The 13,948-nt window shown below is 33.2% G+C and overlaps 1 protein-coding gene across 5 annotated transcripts in view; it reads right to left on the bottom strand.

Moving 5' to 3' along the window:
* Window positions 1–13,948, bottom strand: part of LOC145245777 (uncharacterized) — a 550,409-nt gene that overhangs the window by 97,077 nt on the left and 439,384 nt on the right. For all 5 annotated transcript variants that reach the window (XM_080107393.1, XM_080107391.1, XM_080107395.1 and 2 more), the window contains exon 11: window positions 8,218–8,322. In XM_080107393.1, coding sequence (XP_079963519.1) covers window positions 8,218–8,322 — 105 coding nt within the window. The remainder of the gene's footprint in view (window positions 1–8,217; window positions 8,323–13,948) is intronic.

Raw genomic sequence — 13,948 nt, 5'->3', positions numbered from 1 at the left:
AATTCTGAGATACATACCGCCCTCCCCCTTGAAAATTCAAATAGTTATATTTTTATGAAGTTACTATAGGAGAAGATTGGACCATGCTGAAAACTGTTGGACAACATTAATAACAGGAAATTGCGGTTTTGGGACATGTGGCAAAAACAGATGGTCTAACAAAAGACCTGCTCTTTGGTACAACCCCTGGCAGAAGAGGACATGGAGGACCAAAAACAAGAACGTCAGACAACGTGAAGGAAATCATGGACATTAGCATGGCTGAGTTGCTCAGAATGGCATAGAACCAGAGTCAATAACAACGATTCGTGAAGAGTGCCACGACTGATCAGTAATGACCATTCCATCGAAGAGAAAGAGATTACATAATACACTATCACCAACAACGGTAGCAACACTTCTGATCAAATAATATTTGTATTATTTAAATTACTGTTCTTAGCTTGGATGTTTTTCTCGCAACGTTTCAGTTGATGTAACATCTTCAGATGCGCCTCATCAAACTCGGGAAACCTGTATGGGATTTGGAATAGAATCCTTTATTTAATCCAAGAATAAGATTGCACGAGACAGCAGGCAATAAATCTATCTCCTCTCAGAAGCAATGAATATTATACACCTTCACAAGTCTATCCATAATGGCAAAGTTAAACTTAATGTTGATTTTACATGTAGGGAAAATTTGTCTCTCTCTCTGTTCCCCAAAAAGAACACGCTTGATGGAAATAAAAATACTCTTGTAGTTCTGTTGACACCCTCGTGAACATTCTCTTTCATAAAGGAGGAAATAATGCTGGATATTCTTACGTTTTCATTAATATTAAAAAAAAAAAAAAACAAGCACGCATTAACCAACAACAGAACATCTTTTATTTTTATCTTTTTCTCAAAACGCAAGGCGCGGCAGAAATGCCTCCCACATTTTAAACTTTCAACTATATGTTGCTAATGAACTTATGCAAGTGCCAATGACGTTTTCATTTAGCTAATAACTTGCCATTTGTTTTTTTTTTTTTTTTCGGGTACTCTTATCAAGCAGTATGGTTGGACTGGTCCACATTATGCTTTTATTGTAGAAATGATTTTGAAGAATGGTGAATCTGTAACAGCAAAACAGATCTTTCTGAATTCATTACAAGTTAGGATGGCATGATCTTGTTCCAGATAGAAAATCAATACAGCTATGGGTTAAAAATTTCACAGCAACAGGTTCAGCACTTAAAAGTAAGCTACCTGGAAGGCCTAAAAGTACTCGTATGCCAGACAGTTATCAAACTATGAGACTTCCTGTTATTCAATCCCCTAATGTTCAACTCACAATCATGCTCTGGTCTGTGATTGTCTGATCGAACAGGCAGAAGAATTCTACACACTGATATATAGTTCTATCCATACAAATTAATCATTATAGAAACCGCATGAGCGCGACCGGGAAGATCGTATGTCAAAATGTGGAAGATATTTTTGACGCACTTTGTACAAGAGTGTTAAAAAAGTATCAAGACTGCAGATGAATTAAACAAAAGCAATGAATGAAGGATAAGTATTGTTATACCTTTTTTAAATTTCTATTTGACTCATGCATTTGAATTAATGTTTTATTTTAACCATATATGTTATGCACGCATTTTTAAAAAAAATACTTTTGGTGTCTTATCCATGCCCTCAGGCAGTACTGGATAGTCTTGCTAATGTGCCACTAGAGAAACTTGTATATACTTGTGTATATATATTTTCACGCCACATAATATCAAAAAACATAAATGTTCAGTTGAAAATATTTTGATTCACTAGTGTTAGGGTTTTATCAACTTGGAAAATTAAAATAACATAGAAAAATCTTTGGCAGAATCATTAGAAAATGACCTCCAGACCGTATTAAAATGTGGCCACAAAGGGATGTTAACATTTAATGCTAGTAAAACTAAGCTGCTCTCCTTTAACAATTACAAGACATCTCTCCAACCACAGATATCTATGACAAATAACAGCTAACCTGAGAATTCTTCCTTCAAACTCTTTGGCCTAACATTCACAGGCAATATGAACTGGAACAAATATATTGAGGACATTGCAAAGGTTGCTGCAAAGAAGATGAGTTCCCTCTATCATGCTAGAAAACTACTCACACCTGAGAGTATTCTGTACCTCTGCAAGGCCACCATTCGCCCATGCATGGAGTATTGTTGCCAGCTATGTACTGGTGCATCTACCACTAGTCTCTCTCTCTTGGATAGGGTCCAAAAAAGTTTTCAATCTAATAGGTCCCACTTTGTCAACTAAGCTCCAACCCCTGTCCCATCGCTGGAATATCGCATCTCTGTGCCTGTTTTACAAATATTTTAATGGAACGTGGACTGATGAACTCATTGCACTTATGCTCCATCGACGTACCTACTCCCAACAAACCCACTTAGCAATAACACATCACCCCTTCGCTGTTGAAGTCCCTAAATGCCAGAACGCTTTCTACTCTAATAGCTTCTTCCCTCGAACAGCTAGGCTTTGAAATTTCCTTCCTGCTACCTGCTTCCCTGACTGTACTAACATGCAGAAATTTAAATGTAACGTAAACCAACGTCTTATTAATCTTTCCTAGGCATGGTCCCAAATAGTAGCCCCTTACACCCAAGTGATGATATGCCTTGTTAGGGGTGAACACGAGTAAAAAAACAAAGAAAAAAATCGAAAAATTAAAAGTGATACTCAAGACAACGTAATGAAATAAATCACGTGTTTGACACAGCGACAATATTTTAAGTTTTACATTTCATCAGTCTGATTGGTTAATTTTATTCATGTGACTATATATGGTAGTTATTTGAGCTTATAGAATCAGGTGAGGTTTAAATATTAATCAATACACACGTAATAATGTAACATCTTAGATAGGAGTACTCATACTCCTATAGAGGATGATCCAAAAGCAACATCTCGTTTATTAAGTGCATATCTTATGTAATTAGTTTCACCCTAAAACATTCTATTTTAAGATAAAATAAGTGTCTTCCATATCTCCCACGAATGTTCAATAGTTTAGATGTGAGAATGGAATCGTCTACACTTGTTTTGGGAGCAAAAAAAAAAAAGTAAATAAAAAATAAACAAACGAAAAAAAAAAATACATGCATAACCCTACGATTGTATAGACAAGAAAGTTTATAGATAAAATGCAGACTTCAAATGAAAACAAACGACGTTTCGGATCAATATGCCGTTTTAGCTGTATGAACAGAAACGAATCAAATGCATTCCGGTTACTTGTTTATGGCATTTTCATGATTATCATTTTCATCTCCGTTCATTAAGCCGTATCATTTTGATATGCATCCTCACATCTCTGTGAGAGGCTTTGGTCGTCAATCAGTGACATTAAAGTTTGAAATAGCATTTTATTTGTTTTGTCATATTTAACGTTGAAAGAGTAGTTTCTTTAGTTTGTTATGCTCAATGTTGAAATAGTTTCTTTGCTCTGTCAGGATGAGATTTGAAATAACTTATTTGGTCTGTCATGATGGGGGTTCAAATAGCATTTAATTTGGTTTGTCATACTTAAGGTTGAAAGAGTATTTTATTTAGTTTTTCATGCTTAAGGTTGAAATAGTATTTTATTTAGTTTGTCATGCTTAAGGTTGAAATAATATTTTCAGTTTGTCATGTTTAAGGTTGAAATAATATTTTATTCAGTTTGTCATGCTTAAGGTTGAAGTAGTAGTTTCTTTGGTTTGTTATGCTTAAATTTGAAATAACATTTTCTATGGTCTGTCATAAGTTTTAAATATTAGTTTCTTTGGTCTGCCATACTTAAGCTTGAAATAATAGTTTCGTTGGTAAACATGCAAGTCGACTGAATGCACTTTTAATACTCGCGTTTGTTTTATCATTATTATCATCTAAAGACAAGTTCGTTAATGAACATGAGCAATGTATTTAAAGAGTTTGTTGAACAGCTACTTTTATAACACATTGGTTTTTGATATGGTAAATGTATTCTTTCAGAAAGTGACTTATCTGATCGCATGCATCATAAAACGCTTAACCATTGTTCACTACAAAGATACTGACACTCCTTAAACCAGGAACCTCTTAAAATACATGACTCGCATACTTACTGTGGTGTTAGAGATTTTCCTTAAATTTTAACACGTTTAATCAAATTTGTTGCTCACTCCATATTTTTGAACTTATGCACCAAGTGCAAACAAGCAGTCGGTTTTAAGGTCAGCAGGGTCGGTTCTATGTAGGGAAAAGAAATAAAGAACATTATCTCCTCACATCTATCTGCCTATCACATAAGTGAATGTGATATCAAGAAATTTCCATACAAGGAAATGGTGAGAATTACAGCATCATGTGAGTTTAATATTTCTTAATGATGCTGAACACACATCAATAAGAGATTTCTGCAACCCTAGGCATCAACTTAATTTCCTTTATACAACTTCCGGTTATAGTCAGCTAATATACGTTTTAACTTCCGGCATAGTGCTACCGGAAATGGTGACAAGACAAATCAGTTCTTTTGCTTTTTTCTCATACGTCTATATCTCCCCTGTGCATGTAATCTTTTTTATTACATTTTTCTGCTATTAACATATATTTATTATATAAATTCAAATTAAAAACTTATTTTTATAATTTCATAAACATATATTTTCTTATAAAATTTCAAATAAAATAAACTTTTATTTTTTTAAACTTTGTTATTAAAAGTGTAAATAAAAGATTAACTGTGTTATTTTTATGTGTATAATTTTGTTAATTTTTATTGTATACTTTTCAATAATAAGCCTAAAACTCGTACCACATATAGATCTCTCCACCCTGAAAAGGTTTTACACTAACGAAACACTGAGATTAAAATGTTTTCTACATAGCATTGATCAATTTTTCAGTCAAAACACTGGACCTGGATTATATAACTAATATAGAGTATGCATTACTTTTAAAGAAAAGAAAAAGTTTCTTTTTTTTTTTTTTTTTAAATCTATTTATTAAATACCTTATTTTTGGTCTCCCAACAAAGGAGAGATTGAACTGCGTAATTAATTCCTGTTCGTTTGTTCGCATTTTTTCAATAACCACGCTTTGAATTTTTTGAAATTGTGCACAAACATTAGTCATGGTGAAAGTAATTTTTGCCAGAACGGATTTTCTGGAATAACTCTGGTTGCCCCTCTAAGGGGCATTACAGGGGTAAAATTGTCCCTAAATCGTTCACCCATTCATTTGTTCGCACTTTTCTCAATAACCACACCTTGGATTTAAAAATTTTTTTGCACAAACATTAGTCATGGTGAAAGTAAATTTTTCACTTGTTGGTTTGTTCATAGTAAAATTTCTCAATTTACTTTATGGGTCAAGTCGATAGTTAAAAAAACGTTTAAATAAAACATTTGATGTTTTGACATATAATACAGACTAATAATACATAGTAGAAATAAAATCTGTTTTTTTCTTTTTTTTAATATTTGTTTAAAAAAACAAAACAAAAAAAAAGCTTTCATTATCAATAGATGTTATTTTTATAGTGATCAGAAGTCATGTACAAGGGTAGTTCCAAAAGTACAGTCTTCTATTTTTTTTTTTTTAACTAGTGGTACCATTAAAACAAGCAATCTTTTGTGCTCCGGAATTTATTTCTACATAATCACTACCATTCTCAATGTACTTTTGCCAGGAATTCAATGACACATCTCTGCTTTTGACGCACATCCATAACAGGCGTTGCTTTTTTCAAGTCTAACACCATCAATATCTGCAAGAAAGAGATCAAACTTTCAAGTTATGAATCTATAAATTCAGTCACCGCAATTTGCAAGCACCTCTGATCCCTTTGGGCGAAATAAAAAAAAAAAAATAGGAGGCATTACTTGTGGAACACCCCTTGTATAATAGTTTTTAATACAATCCAAAGTAAACTTATTTTCCAGTTGAGCTGAAAATCAACCATCACAAAGTAACATCAATGGTTAATGCCTCGCAGAATGGCTAGAGCGTGAACGCTTTGACTATTGAATCATCTCCCTGTGGTAACAGATGATTTAATCATCGATAAACGGGTATCAGTTTAATTACTAGGATCAAATATTTTTTATACATGGAAAAGGCACGGCATTCCCTACTTCTTTGTGCGTCTTTGAAACATGTCGTCACACTAAAGTTTCTCCACTTTTTTATACAGTTCTTCTTCAGGAGTACCTGATGTGCAAATGCTGTTACGGGAGCTAAAAAATTCTGCAAATAACATTTGTCTTTACGTTAATGTTGATAAGGCAAAGTTTATGACTTTCAATGTGGAGGGGGAGATCAAAGCTTTAGATGGGACAACACTGAAAGAAGTCACTTAGTTTACATACTTCGGCAGCAACATAGGTTCCACAAAGAGAAATATCGAAATTTGCATCTCAAAAGCACGGGCTGCATTGGATAAGCTGTGGTCAGTATGGACTTCAAGGCTAACTGACAAACTGAAGAGGTACTTCTTCAGAGCTGTCTTTGTTTACGATGCTACAATTTGGACACTCAGCAAAAGATTGGAAAGAAAGCTAGACAGCACATATACCTGTATGTTACAGTGTTAAATATATCTTGGCAAGACCATCCCACGAAGCAGCAACTTTATGGCAACTTACCTGCCATATCTACTACTATCAGAGAGCAATATCTATGATTTACCAGTCACTGCCAGAGGAGCAAGCAAGAGCTGGTGAGAAATGTATTACTGTGGACTCTACAGTATGGATGCATGAACATAGGACAACCTAGATCCACGTATATCCAGAAAATTGCACATGATGTCAACTGTGATCCTAAAAATCTGAAGCAGCTGATTGAAGGCAAGGAAATTTGGAGAGAGTAAATCACATTGGTCCGGGCAAGGAGCCCGACCAGATAGATAGATTCACATTATCATTGTATCATTGGATTCTGCAAGATCTTTCAAGTTGCATGGGTTGGATAACAAAGCTGTGCTGCATTGTATGCTTCTCTTTGCATTCTTGAAGATGACGTCTTATTGTTATTGGTCTATTCAAAGTTTTGTGGTAAAAAATTTTGTAATAAACAAATTAACCAGCCTTTTATTCTCAGTCAGAAAAAAAAGAATAAAATCAAAAAATTACTTCGTTTTGATGACATTAATTTAAGGATTTTTTTAAATCAAAATAAATAAATAATAAAGAAATATTTTGGCTAATTTCAAAATCTTTCATCCGACTTCTAAAAATGTGTTTGCGATCCCAAAGTGGTAAAAAAAAAAAAAAGAAAAAAAAAGGGGGTTAAGCTAAAATGTATTTATTTTTACAAGGTTAAATGCCATACAAATCTGATACGAATTATTTATTTGGGAAAAATTTTAACACCTTCAAAATATATTCTGTTCTTCAAGAATTTTTATTTTTATCTCAAGATGTTTAGTTGTTATTCAGTTTTAAAGAGAATTTTGGAATCTTATTTGTGATCTACAGTGAGATTTTAAACAGTGTGAAATCTTTCAGGTATTTAAAAATATTGTTAAATTAAAAGGTGTCAGTGCATCTTTGAAACATGTTGTCATGCAACAGTTTCTACACTTTTTACGCAGTCCTTTGCATTATCATTGGACTCTTGCAAAACTTTTCAAGTTGCACAGATTGGTAGAAGTTTGGCAAGGCAGTATTGCATCGTGTGCTCATCCTCTACACATTCACAAATGGTTTGGTCACTTTTATAGTTCCATCTAAACACAGCAGCTTTTGCTTGCCTCATTCCCATTCTCAGGTGGTTGAGTATCCTCCACTGAACCTAGAATGCTTTTGAGCCAGAATGGGAGATCTCTACATCATGCTGCTGCTGCTACTACTACTACTACTACCACTACTACTACTAATAATAATAATAATAAAAAGCTTTCAGATCGTGGTTGACCACTTTAAATTTTTATTTTTTAAATTTAGGTGTAAAAGAGAAAAAAATGAGAAAACCCCAGCATGCTTAGGTACTTCAACTAAAATTTGACCCTTTAGATTTGCTGCATATTATCCTAAGAGATTCCTTTTCTGAAAAAAGTTTTATTATCTGGCTAAAACAAAATATCACAGCCTTTAATCTTCATTGTTAAAACTGCATTTAGTTGGCATCGAATTTGATCCATCTAACTTTATTTCCAGATGATCCCTATTGTAATTAATATCGGATATCAAACTGCAAATAAACAAAAATCATTGTTTTACTTACATCTGTTGTTTGTGCTAGTGGATGATCCACACACTGTTGCAGCTTGGATGATGAACCATCTTTATGACCTCGGCGTAGGCCTTCTGTCTGAACTTTGTTGTCAGACTGCAAAATAATTAAAAAGTGAAAACATTAACTGAATGAACAAAATTGAAATTCTTTTCTCTCTCTCTCTCTTTTTTTTTTTTTTTTAAATAATTTCATTGCAGTAATAAAGTCAAAATGCAATCAGAAATCACTAATTTGTGTTGTACCTTAATAAAGAAAAAAAAAAGAAGAAAAAAGAAAAAAGAAAAACATTGTGGTATGAATTAGACTATTTAATCTTTTCTTTCAGTATTAGAGTCAAAGCTTTTGTTTTTCTTATTTCATTTTTATTTTTTAATAAAATGAAGTAACTGGGTCAGTTGTAAAACCACTTTGTCATGTTTTATTTCATCTGCTTGTGACATTTAAACTATATTTCTCTCCATTTGTCACACCAAAAAATAAGCTTTACAGAGATTACGTTTCTGAATTTTCTTTAGATGAGGATCAATAATTCATATGATTTGGATTCTTCAGACTACTGTTCTCATATTGAGCATTATTTTTCACAATGTTTCGATCGATGTAACCTCTGATCTTCTTCAGGTGTATCTTGTCAAACGCGGGAATCTTTCTGTTGAATTCAGAAATCTGTACGGAATTTTGAAAGGAACCTTTAATTTAATCCGGAGATAGCATGTGCCTGTTCCATCAGCTATGATTGGGTAAAAGTCCTAAGTAATTCATGATTGTATTTTGAGTGTCGTCCCGCACTAAGGATTGAACCTTCAACCTCTACAAGAGTTTAAATTTACCACTAAATTTTTCCAAATACTCTAGCCACTGTGCCACAGCAATCTGAAGAATCCCAATATGATGTTTAACAGAGAACTTTTCAGTTGGAAACTCCTTGCTGATAATAAAAAAGAAAGTACAGCAAAAATTTTTTTAAAAGAATATATATTTTTTTAAATGTTTTATCTTTGATTTTAAAACTATCAACAGAAAAACTGATTTAAGAACTTTATGATCTTTTTCAACAAATTCACAAGTTTCTTAAGAACTCTCATCCATTCTTTCAATGTGACCATACCATCAAAGTCTCTTGTTCTGCACACGTCTCCTTATATTCTCCAGATTTCATTTTCTTATAAGGTCATCAGATCTAAACAGGTCTTTATTAAACATTATTTACACATTCATTGTATCATTCTCATTATTTCTCTGCTTACAACACATATCTTCAAACCTCACGGGCCAGGTTTCACTTCCAAACGACATCACACTGCATATATATCCTTCCTGTGGAAAAAGAAAATATATAAAGAACAATTTGCCCTATCCAGCCTTGAGAGTTCAAAACGGCTTCAAAACCTAGTAGATGATGCCCTCTTCTCTTCCCTGCAACCTCTTTCCCACAGAAGAGATGTTGCGAGCATGTCTCTGCTCTATCATTATTTTCATGGCAAGTGCATGACTGAACTCCAATGTATCATTCCCCCTTGCCAAACTTTCCGCAAAAACACTCAACTAGCTACAGCCACTATATATGATTTCTCCCATTCTCTAACTGTGCCTAAATCTAAATGCAAATTCCATGGACAAAGCTTCTTTGCCAGAACTGCCTGCATATGGAACACTGTTCTGCTGGCTTGCTTCCCAGTTGAATACAACATGGTAACCTTGATGCAGTCATTGTAGCATTTCTTCGGGCAACCAATGTTTTATTGGCCATGAGTGAGCTGACCGTAGAGTACTCATCGAGGTAATCTGTTTGAGGACATCAACCAGCGAAGTTGACGACAAATAAGGAGTGACTGTAGAGGGCCAACTTCATTTCTCCTACAAATCTCTGAATGGGTCTCCTTGTGCCACCAATGGAGGCCAAGGATCTGCTGTAGTTGTCTGATGTGAAATAACTCCAGTAGTCTAATATGATGGTGCTACAGAACCCATGCCTTGGAACTGTACAAGAGGATCGGTATGACAACTGCGTTGTACACAGCAACTTTTGTATGGCTCTTGAGATTGTGATTGGTGAATACTCGATCATTCAAGCGGCCAAAAGAAGAGGTGACATTAAGGCGGCACTGAACTTCATTGCCGAGGTCACAGAAGAATGAGAGGTTGGAGCCAAGGTATGTGAAGCTGCTGATATTCTTTAGATATATACCATTGATGGTGATGATGGGAGCATCAGTTGGAGACACGTTCGACAGGATTTCCGTCTTCTTGGTGTTGATAAGAAGGCTTGCCTGGTTGTAGGTGTTGGAGACTACATCAAAACTGCATTGAATTTTGAAAATGCAACTAAACAACTAAACGAATGTTACTGTTACGTTTTTTAGACTTGGATTCTAAAATCTTCATTGAGAAAACCAAAGCTTACAGACACTGGACAAGAATACATATTTATTTGCACTGAAATCACATTTTCATTAAGTGATTTTTGAGGGCTAGAAAAAGATTTATATGTACATTCTGTAAGATGTAGTATTGTATTTGCTTTGGGCAAGCTGATTTTGCTTCCACTGAAATTTCTAGGGAATATCAAATTCATATGCAGTCCCTAGCTAAATGCATGCCCTGATCTGGGGATGCATACAGCACTTAGTATTTTCAAATAGTCATCCATCTGGTACTGAGAAGGTTTAACATCACTTAACTTTGGCGATCTAACAAGATCGGTGTGTCAATATGATTGTGCTGTATAAAAGAAAAGGTTGAAAACAACTAATCACTCAGAGGTTTATAAGTATCCTTCCAAATAAGCATATTGTTAATTTTGATTCTTCTTGTCCCAAACAGCATCCCAAGTAGCTCTTAAAAGAAAAATGCTTCCTCATTGGATGTGACCTTATTCTATGCACCTAATGAATATTGCAAACGAAATGGTCTACATTCTATACAATTCATTTAACACAAGTTGCTATTTTACCCATGTTGAGAGAGGGGATATAAGTCAAAACCACCCATGGTGATTTAAGCACATAGCTGTGTATAGTAGGCCGGATAAGAACCCAAAGGTTAAAAAAAAATTTTTTTTATAGAGATTATAAAAAAAACATAAACAAATCATCACTTAGCAAGACTAATAGCCATTCCACTCGAGGATAAAGGTTAATGGCTGAAAATATTCCTATAAAAGACTGTATAATCAGAAAACAACTTAATAGAAGGCCAAAATTCAAAGTGAGCCAAAAATGGATGATTTTGTTTTATGCGGAGTGTAATTATCTCGTCTGGGTGTACATTTTTATTTCCATAAATCACTATCATCATTGCAGTGTCTTAATTATTCTAGAGGTTTATATTGTTGACAGCAATTTAATAAGAATTCTTGTCTTACTACAGTCTGTTAATGATTCTCAATATATTTACATGGTTTCCAAATCCTAAAAAAAAAAAAAAAAAAAAAAAAAAATAGGAAGATTTTTCTACTAGGATTTTTTTGGACACAAATTGAGGTTAGGAACATAATTTACACACCAATTAGGTAATTAGCTAATGATACGATAGGAATTTTCATTAGTATTTAGAAATACATAATACATGTACCAAGCAAAGATTCGTGTATTTACAGGCATTCTGTCTTTCTTTTCAAAGTATGTGTCCACCCATGCAATCCGATAACATTAACAATATAAAAAAAAGAACTAGCTGAAGTACCCATCTTTGCTGGGATTCTTAACTTTTTTTTTGAAAATGGAAATCGCCCCCAGACAAGACATGAAGCCATTTGATGTAAACAACTAATAAGAACAACAGATGATTATCCCAAAGACAGGAGATGCCTATTGACCATAGCTTTGAAAAGACCAAGACTATAGGAGGAAAACAGTTAGCCGGAACAGAGTTCTACAAATCTGCACTTCTTGGAAAGATGCTACTGGAATAGAAAGCTGTATTACAATAAGGTATGGAAATAGTGAATTGATGGAGACCACTAAACCAACGAGTTAAACGAGCTTGAACAAAAGTAGAAAATAGATTAAACATTTCTGAAGAACACATGCCATAATAGTATTTATAGAAAAAAGATTGAGACTAGCAACATCACGTCTGTGAGACACAGGTTGCAGGAAAGAAGGGGTGGAATTGAATTTTATAGACACGATTAACATTTAAGAACATCTTTTAAATATTTTTCATCCATTTTTTTTTTAATAATAAAAAAAAATATCCAGGTTTATAATGATGATCAATATTGGCTAGGAAATAACTGGAATGCTATAAAAAAATTGTCTAATGTGAACTTCGAACCCATGATGACTTAAAATATTCAAACCGAAAGTTTTATTCATATGGCAACTGATCAAACAAAAATATTTTATCGTTTTAACATATTTAAATGAGTTTGGCATATAAATATAAAATTAAAAATGTTTTGCTTCTCTTCTTAGATCTAAAATAGTTTCAGTGTCTAAAAAAAATCAAGAAAATAAAAAATATTAAACATTTACCAAGTATATTTTATCTATTTTTTAATAAATAAAAAAAGATTAATTATTTTCTTTAAAATAAACAATACATCAGATACATATGATGATTTGATATGAAAAGTATAAACGATCATTATATGCTGTTCAATTCGCTAATAATAGAAAATAAACTGGATAGAGGAAGTTAAGAATGTTTGTTTCTAATATTATTTTTACAAACTTTTAATTTTGCATAATGAATAAAGTTTTAGAAAGGTTTAAGAATTTCCAATATTGATAAGGATAGGATCAAGTGTGCCGATTCCACACTGCAGTTAGATTGGCTTTTAGATCAACCATTCAACTGTGATGCCATGATACGCAATTTGGCTATATATATATATATATATATATATATATATATATATATATATATATACACACACACACACTAGTAGGCTGTGCGGGCAAATGTGATATTTTGATTAATGCAGATTTCATATTTATTATTATTGTTATTATTGGTCTCAATTTTTTTTATGTTAAGTGCCTTTAAATATTAAAACCAAAATAATTTTAAAAATTTAAATATTTTTTTTTCAAAATTTAAAACTTAAGATTTATATCAATATCGATCAAAACGTAAAATTCCATTTAATTATATCGAAATACGTTTAAAATTTTCACCTCTTTCAAGGTTTGAGAGGAGGGGACTTATCTGGCCTAAGGGATTTTCCTAATATATTAACCTCAATACTATTGTATTTTTTCCTATAGTTTTAAAATCGAAATAGATTGTAAATTACATTTATAAAGTATGATTTATTTATTTAGATTATAGTCTCAGACTATTTTTGTTAACTTGTCTTGCTCATCTTTCCAGATGCTCGACTCCTTACCACAAAAAAACAAACATTTTTTTTACATCATATAGCCACCACTCATCAAGGCCCGAAGGCCTATCAAGGATAAGGATTAATGGGTACCGTCATGAAAATTTGATAATTTATTTTAGAGGACAGCTCTTCAAAAAACCTGTTCATGTTGAAATTGAAAACGACCATGTCACAGTCAACCAGGAAGCAGCTCCATAGTATTATATTCTACAGATGAGTAGTTCTCAGAAAATAAAAAAAACCCTCTGCTCACGGAATTTTTTCTTAGATTTAGACACAGAGAGTAAAGGAAATTGTTAATAGTTGCTGTAGCTAGTCGGGTGTTTACCACGAAAGACTTATAGGGGTGGGGGAAGTATAGAGTGAAGCTCAGTCAAGCACCTGCCA

This window comes from Euprymna scolopes, chromosome 23 (assembly GCF_053919585.1).
Source record: "Euprymna scolopes isolate OS-2025 chromosome 23, ASM5391958v1, whole genome shotgun sequence".
Taxonomy (NCBI): domain Eukaryota; kingdom Metazoa; phylum Mollusca; class Cephalopoda; order Sepiida; family Sepiolidae; genus Euprymna; species Euprymna scolopes.
This window is presented reverse-complemented; position numbering and strand designations above follow the sequence as displayed.